Source organism: Vidua macroura, chromosome Z (genome assembly GCF_024509145.1).
Source record: "Vidua macroura isolate BioBank_ID:100142 chromosome Z, ASM2450914v1, whole genome shotgun sequence".
In the NCBI taxonomy this organism is placed as follows: domain Eukaryota; kingdom Metazoa; phylum Chordata; class Aves; order Passeriformes; family Viduidae; genus Vidua; species Vidua macroura.
Genome location: NC_071611.1, coordinates 46,829,242 through 46,835,241, shown reverse-complemented (window position 1 = coordinate 46,835,241; position 6,000 = coordinate 46,829,242). Strand labels below are relative to the sequence as shown.

Genomic DNA, 6,000 nt, shown 5'->3' with positions numbered 1-6,000 from the left:
TGGGTGTGTAAATACAGTACAGGTATGACATTGAGCTTCAACAATGCCAACAGGGAGCTACACAGGTGTTTGCCAAAATGCAACAGGGCAATACACAGATGACTTGTAGCAGTAAGTAGATAAAGGTTTCCTCTTCTCTTCCCTCCACTTTCTGATTCTAAAAAGGTTAAAAGAGCTCCAACGCCCAAATGATTAAAAACAATAGTGCAAAACACGACTGTGCCTGACATCTGCACACCCCTCTCCAACTGTGCATGACATTGCCTTTCTCATCTTCAAAACAGGGTTGCATCCCTTCTGTGCAGAAAGTGTGTTAGGGAAGACAGACGTTAACACTCTGAATATCCTCCCCTTCCTTCTTCTCCCCCCAGTTTTATATGCTGAGCATGATGCCATATGATATGGAATATCCATCTGGTTGGTTAAGGTCAGCTGTCCTGGCTTGTGCCATCCCAAGCTTTTGTGCACCCCCAGTCTGCTTGCGGCTGGGGCGGTGTGAGAAGACAAGACCTTGGCTCTGTGTAAGCACTGCTCATCAGTAACAAAAAACAACAACAACAACAACAACAAAACACAAAAAACCCCCCTGTGTTAATGATGCTATTTTCAGCACAAATAGCACCGTAATAGCTATTGTGAAGAAAATTAACTGTACCCAAGCCAAAACCAGCACATCATATTAGGAACATGTCCACAGCTCCTAGTGAAACTGCAATGTTCTTGTGCAGATTTTTGAACTACATGAAAAGGGTTCCCCTTCTTGCTCATCTCTCTGCATTGATGGACTTGATAAAGCAATGGGAAAATGATACTTCGCATGAAGATATAGCTCTGGAAAACTCTGTCTCTGAAAAATACAGATTTGTATTGGGGGAATGAAAAGCTTTTTTATTTCGTTTATTGATATATCTGAATTCTGATTAGCGGAAGATTTTAAAAAATGCAATTGTGAGGCGTTCGCTAACTCTTCATTTGAAATTGCTTTCCACTATGCAGTGTAGACAGAACAAAACTGCAACAAATCTCTCCTGTCACTGATCATAATGTAGAATTGAAGCACCACAGGTCAAGCTGAGTAGTTCTTCTGTTTGCTTAACTTTTTATTGTGGCAGAGGCCAGAGATAGGCCTGGAGCAGCCTGCAGGTATTCCTATCCCCACTTGAACATCCATTCAGTGTCTCCAGCAATCCCTACAACCAGACCAAATCAGCACTAGGATGAGGACTAAAAATAGAGTGAGACTGTCACAGCTGGGCAGACAGAACTTGGGAAAACCTGCTCTAGTATATGTTTAGCTTTGGGCAGACGAAGAAAGATTAAAAGAGCAATAATAAGTGGCTGTGACTGTGGTGGCCCAGATGACAAGTCCTTCTTGTCACAAGGAGGACAAGACACAAGCTGAGCAGTGTGATTTGCAGAAGTATCATCTCTGCATTTGATTTACTGTAGCCCTTACCTAGGAACACACATGGGAAAGGTACCTACCAAAAAATACACAACATCCTGTTTGTTTAGCATCAGCCCTAGCCAAAACCAGGGCTTGGTTCCTTTTTTAGATGCCAGCTGGAACACTCCTACCCCATCACGGATGGGAAGGGGGAACACGCAGGTAGCGGTAGTAGAGAATTCAGAGTTCAAACTCCGCAGGTGGCTGCGGGTCCCACGGCCACTCCAGTCGACAGGCGGAGGCACCTAGGAAAGGAACGGAAAGGCACCTACGTTCTCCTCAGGGCGGCAGCTCCCCTCCCGGCCCATTCGAGGGCGCAGCGGGGAAGCCTCGGCGGATCACGTCGCGCCGGAACGCGAAGGGCGGCTACACCGGCACCGGCACCGGCACCGGCCCGCGCAGGGCCGGCCCATCCGCACCGCCCCACCGGCACCTGGCGCGGCCCCGCCCGGCCGCGGCAGTGGGCGGGCTCCGCATGCAGATGCGTCCCCCGCCTCTCCGGTGCGTGCTGAGGTCAGGCTGGGCTGTGCTGCCAGCGCGGAGCAGCGGGGCTGAGGTCGCGGCAGACCCGGAGCCGCGGGGGCGGACGCGGAGCTACGGCGAGCGCTTGGCTCGGGCCGGGAGCGGCTCCCTCCCGCCGGGAAGCCGTGGGGCTCGGCGGGGCCCTTCCAGCCACTGGCAGCGGGAGAGCGGGGAGTGCGCGGAGCGGGGCGCCCGGCCCGCCCCGCCGACCCACTCCTCCATGCGGGTGGCGAGCGGAGCTGGGGCGCGGGGCGCCGGGGGCAGCGCGTAGCGGTGCTGAGGCCGCAACCAGGAGAGACGATGGCCAAATGGCTGAACAAGTACTTCAGCCTGGGCAATAGCAAGACCAAGAGCCCTCCGCAGCCTCCGAGGCCCGACTACCGGGAGAAGCGCAACGGTGCCAGCAGCGCGCCCCGCCCCGAGGGGCCGCCGCACCTCCACCTCCACCACCACACCTCGCCCGGCTTTTCGCGCCGCCGTCTGCGCGACGACACCAGCGACCTGCTCCGCGCCTACCGCGCCCAGAAGGACCGCGACTTCGAGGACCCCTACAGCGGGCCCGGCTCGTCCCTGCACAAGCTGCGCGCCATGTGCCGCCCGGACTACTCGGCGCCTGAGGACCTGGGCGAGGCAGCCCTCAAGGCTTCTTCCTCCTCCTCCTCTTCGTCGTGCTGCGCCACGCCTCCCACCACCGGCTCCCCGCACCTCTTCCGCAGCCACAGCGAGCGCCGCCCGGCGACGCCACCCGACGTGAAGTACGTTTCTCCAAAGCACCGGCTGATCAAGGTGGAGAGCGGCGGTGGAGGCAGCGACGGCGCGGGCAAGAAGCTCAACAAGGGCTCCAAGCAGCCGACTGTTGCTGCCCCCTCTGCCATGAAAGATAAAGTAAGTGCTGTGTTCCTGTTTCCACCCCTGTAGGCTAGGTAGTAGGGCTGGGGCTACGTCAGCCCCTGCCAGGATTTTTGGCGAGGGGACCAGCTACTGTACATCTGGAGTTGCCGCTGTTGTCAGCCATCCTTCATGGGGTAGCCTGGCCCTTTTTAATACTTCAGGTCATGCAGGGCATGTGCATGGGTAGTACATGAAGTGATGGTGCCCTGTCCTTTTGGCTTTCAAGCTTACCTTCCTTCTGATGAGGCAGGTTCACAGGTGTGTGTAGCCTTGCTTTGAGGCACAGTTCACTGTCAGCCTCGTGATGGGTACCAAGGCTCTTGGTGTGCCCCTGCAGAACAGGATATGAGTCGTTAGGGGAATGCTTGAAATGCCTTGTGCTTGTGATCCCAGGCTGAGGTCTCAGCCCTACTGTATGTCGTATGGGGCAGTCATATATAAAAAATAAACTGTTTTTACGGAGACAGTTTGTCATTTGTTTATTTATAAACTTTTTACCTCCTAGTTCAGTGTTAAAGGTGAGGTGGTTCAAATTCCTGTGTTACAATGGCATGGCAACTTCCAAAATTGATGTGTTTCTGTTTGGCATGTAGCTGAAGCAAATTCCATAGATACTTGCCCAGTTACAAACGTTATCTTGTCTTTTACTGGTCATTCTCTTCAAATTTTAACAAAACATTCTAGACACAACACTGGAAAATACGGGACTTGGGAACTCAAGTTAGAGAGGGAATAACATTAATTGTTTTTTAAGCCCAGCACATCCTCCTGCCTGTATACGAGTATAGTTCAGCTTTTCTCATGTATTGGAAATAAATGTTTCCCTATTTTGTTAATTGGCATTTTCAACTCCAGGATAATAGTCACATCACAGGAATTTCAGGTATGTGCTGAATGTTATCAGTCTAAGTGATCTGTGTGTACATATTTAAATATGTAACATGATTGCTTTGCCACACTTCCATGACAACTTGATAAATTATATCTGTCCAGGTGGAATTCCAAAGAAATTTGCTTGTGACAGTGATGATATAGGGTGAAAAATCTAGGATTTATTCTGTTGTCTTAATATGTGCTCCTGACTGGAAGCAACTTCTTTTGTGGAAGTGATTGATTAAAAGTTAGCATCTCACTATGTTTTACACTATATGTTACAATCTATTCAGTCTTCTTTAAAGTTCCTACATTGATACTAGGTATCCTCTTTTAGGGACCGCCTTTCAGCAAAAACAAGTGCTTGGGGCAAAATGTATCTCTTTCTTTTTTTAAAATCACTGTTCAATTTTAGACCCTACTGAAGCAATTTTCATCAGAAAATACCTATTTGTTGCTAGGTAGCCTGCTACTTTGTAATGGTCATAAATCTGTATGCTGCTCCCAAGCCCCTGTTGCAGGTTCTGAAACTTGTAGGCAAAAATTCTCAGCCATATTGGGCTTTTTTTTTCCCAATTATCGAGAGAGAGAACTATATGTGCCAAGCAGGAAATCTGAATATATCTAAGAAATAAAATTGTCCCTGTGCCTCAAAAAGCCAACTGTGCCTGCCTGCAACAGCATTTGTATGCAACATAGCTTGCTTTTTGTTCAATTGTGTTGTTTTATCCCAGCAATGGATATGAAATCTCTTTTCTTTCACAGCCCTGAAATGTAGAGTTTGACAGGTGAACTTGGTAAGTAGAGATCATAGTGGGCTGGCAGGAAACTGCTTCTCTTCTACACCTATGATTCACTGAGGAAGAAAATTCAGGAACTTAGTTAACCAAATGTCTGTAGTACAGTAATGAACAAAGCAATTGAAAATAAACTTCTCTAAGAAAGAAAAGGAAAACAGTAAAGATGGAATAAAAGTCCCCAAAGCTAGAGGTCTGCTGCTCAGAAGAATTCACAGACATGCTAAAAACATTTTAAAAACTGGTTTTTTTATGCTGTGTGTAACATAGCATAAGCCAATAAACATTTTAGGAATGAAAAAAAAAAACCAACTAAGTGCTGTATAGGTCTGTCTTCATAGAAGTATGTTAATGTTTAATGATCCAATAATGCCTGTTAAATGTTTGTGTTTCACCCCAGCATTGCTGTTTTCAGTGTTTTTTTTTTTTTTCTGATTTCATTTACAAGGATAGAGTGCTGTTTTCCTTTATGTGTTGATGGAGAAGTGAGAAGTAGGGGTTTCAACAAATTCAGTGAACAATTTTATATCTTCTGTGGTTTGTCATCAGTAAATAACTGGCTGAAAAGCTTAGTTGTGTGTCATACTTGAAAGAGTTACTGGAATGGGAAGGAGATTCAGGGAGGTGCTGGTTTGGTGTGGTTACTTATAAAGGGCAAATGGCAAAGTACAGATAGTGGCAAATTGGTTAGCTGAAATTCCCAGAGAAGAAAAATTGTAAACTAACTGATTCAGGGAATAAAGGGGATGGAGATTTAAAGTGGTGGCAGACAGGATTATATTATGCAAGATTTTAGACAAAGGCTGGTAAAATAACCACAGAGATGTAATGTATCTGGGATTCAGGTAGTTTTGATGTGTAGCAGTGGAAATACCAATTAAAGCTGAAGAAGATGAACCCAAATTGCCATGCACCTTTTAGTAATGAGGTGACTAACCTCTACAACAGATGCCCAGTGAGAGTCATCATTTCCAGATGTCTTTGAATTCCAGTTGTTGGGTGGACTTTTTTATTATTTAGGTAATACAATTTGGGGGTTTGGGGACTTTAAGTGTGATGTTTACCTTCAGACGAGGGAGAGCAGGGTGTGTTAGAATTAATGGCTGAAGCAGTTCAGGTCCTCCAGTATGGCAGATAAAGAAATTATTGGCTTCCATTTTTAGTGCTGGCTTGTGAGAGCTTAACTTACTTGCTTGCCACAAAGAAGCTAGGGAGTGTGGGCAAGTTGAAACAACATATGGTTGTATTCTGGATCAATCTGGCATCTCCTGTATTTGTGTAAGAATAAACACGAGACTTGGTTTAAGGCCAGCTCACTAGGCAAACCACTTGTGAATGGAGATTAAAAGCTGATCTTCCTGAGCAATTGTCCTCTATCTGGATTTACACACACCATGTGTGTGTAAATCCATGAAGTGATAACTGAGGGGGAAGTGTCTGTGTGAAAGGATACTTCAGATACGTTTTCAT

The 6,000-nt window shown here is 47.1% G+C and overlaps 1 protein-coding gene across 1 annotated transcript in view; it reads left to right on the top strand.

The window, feature by feature from the left end:
• The first annotated feature begins 2,072 nt into the window (after positions 1–2,072).
• Positions 2,073–6,000, top strand: part of SHB (SH2 domain containing adaptor protein B) — a 57,988-nt gene continuing 54,060 nt past the window's right edge. Inside the window, exon 1 of the mRNA XM_054004259.1 lies at positions 2,073–2,854. Within this exon, the coding sequence (XP_053860234.1) occupies positions 2,270–2,854 (585 nt within the window). The 5' untranslated portion in view covers positions 2,073–2,269. The remainder of the gene's footprint in view (positions 2,855–6,000) is intronic.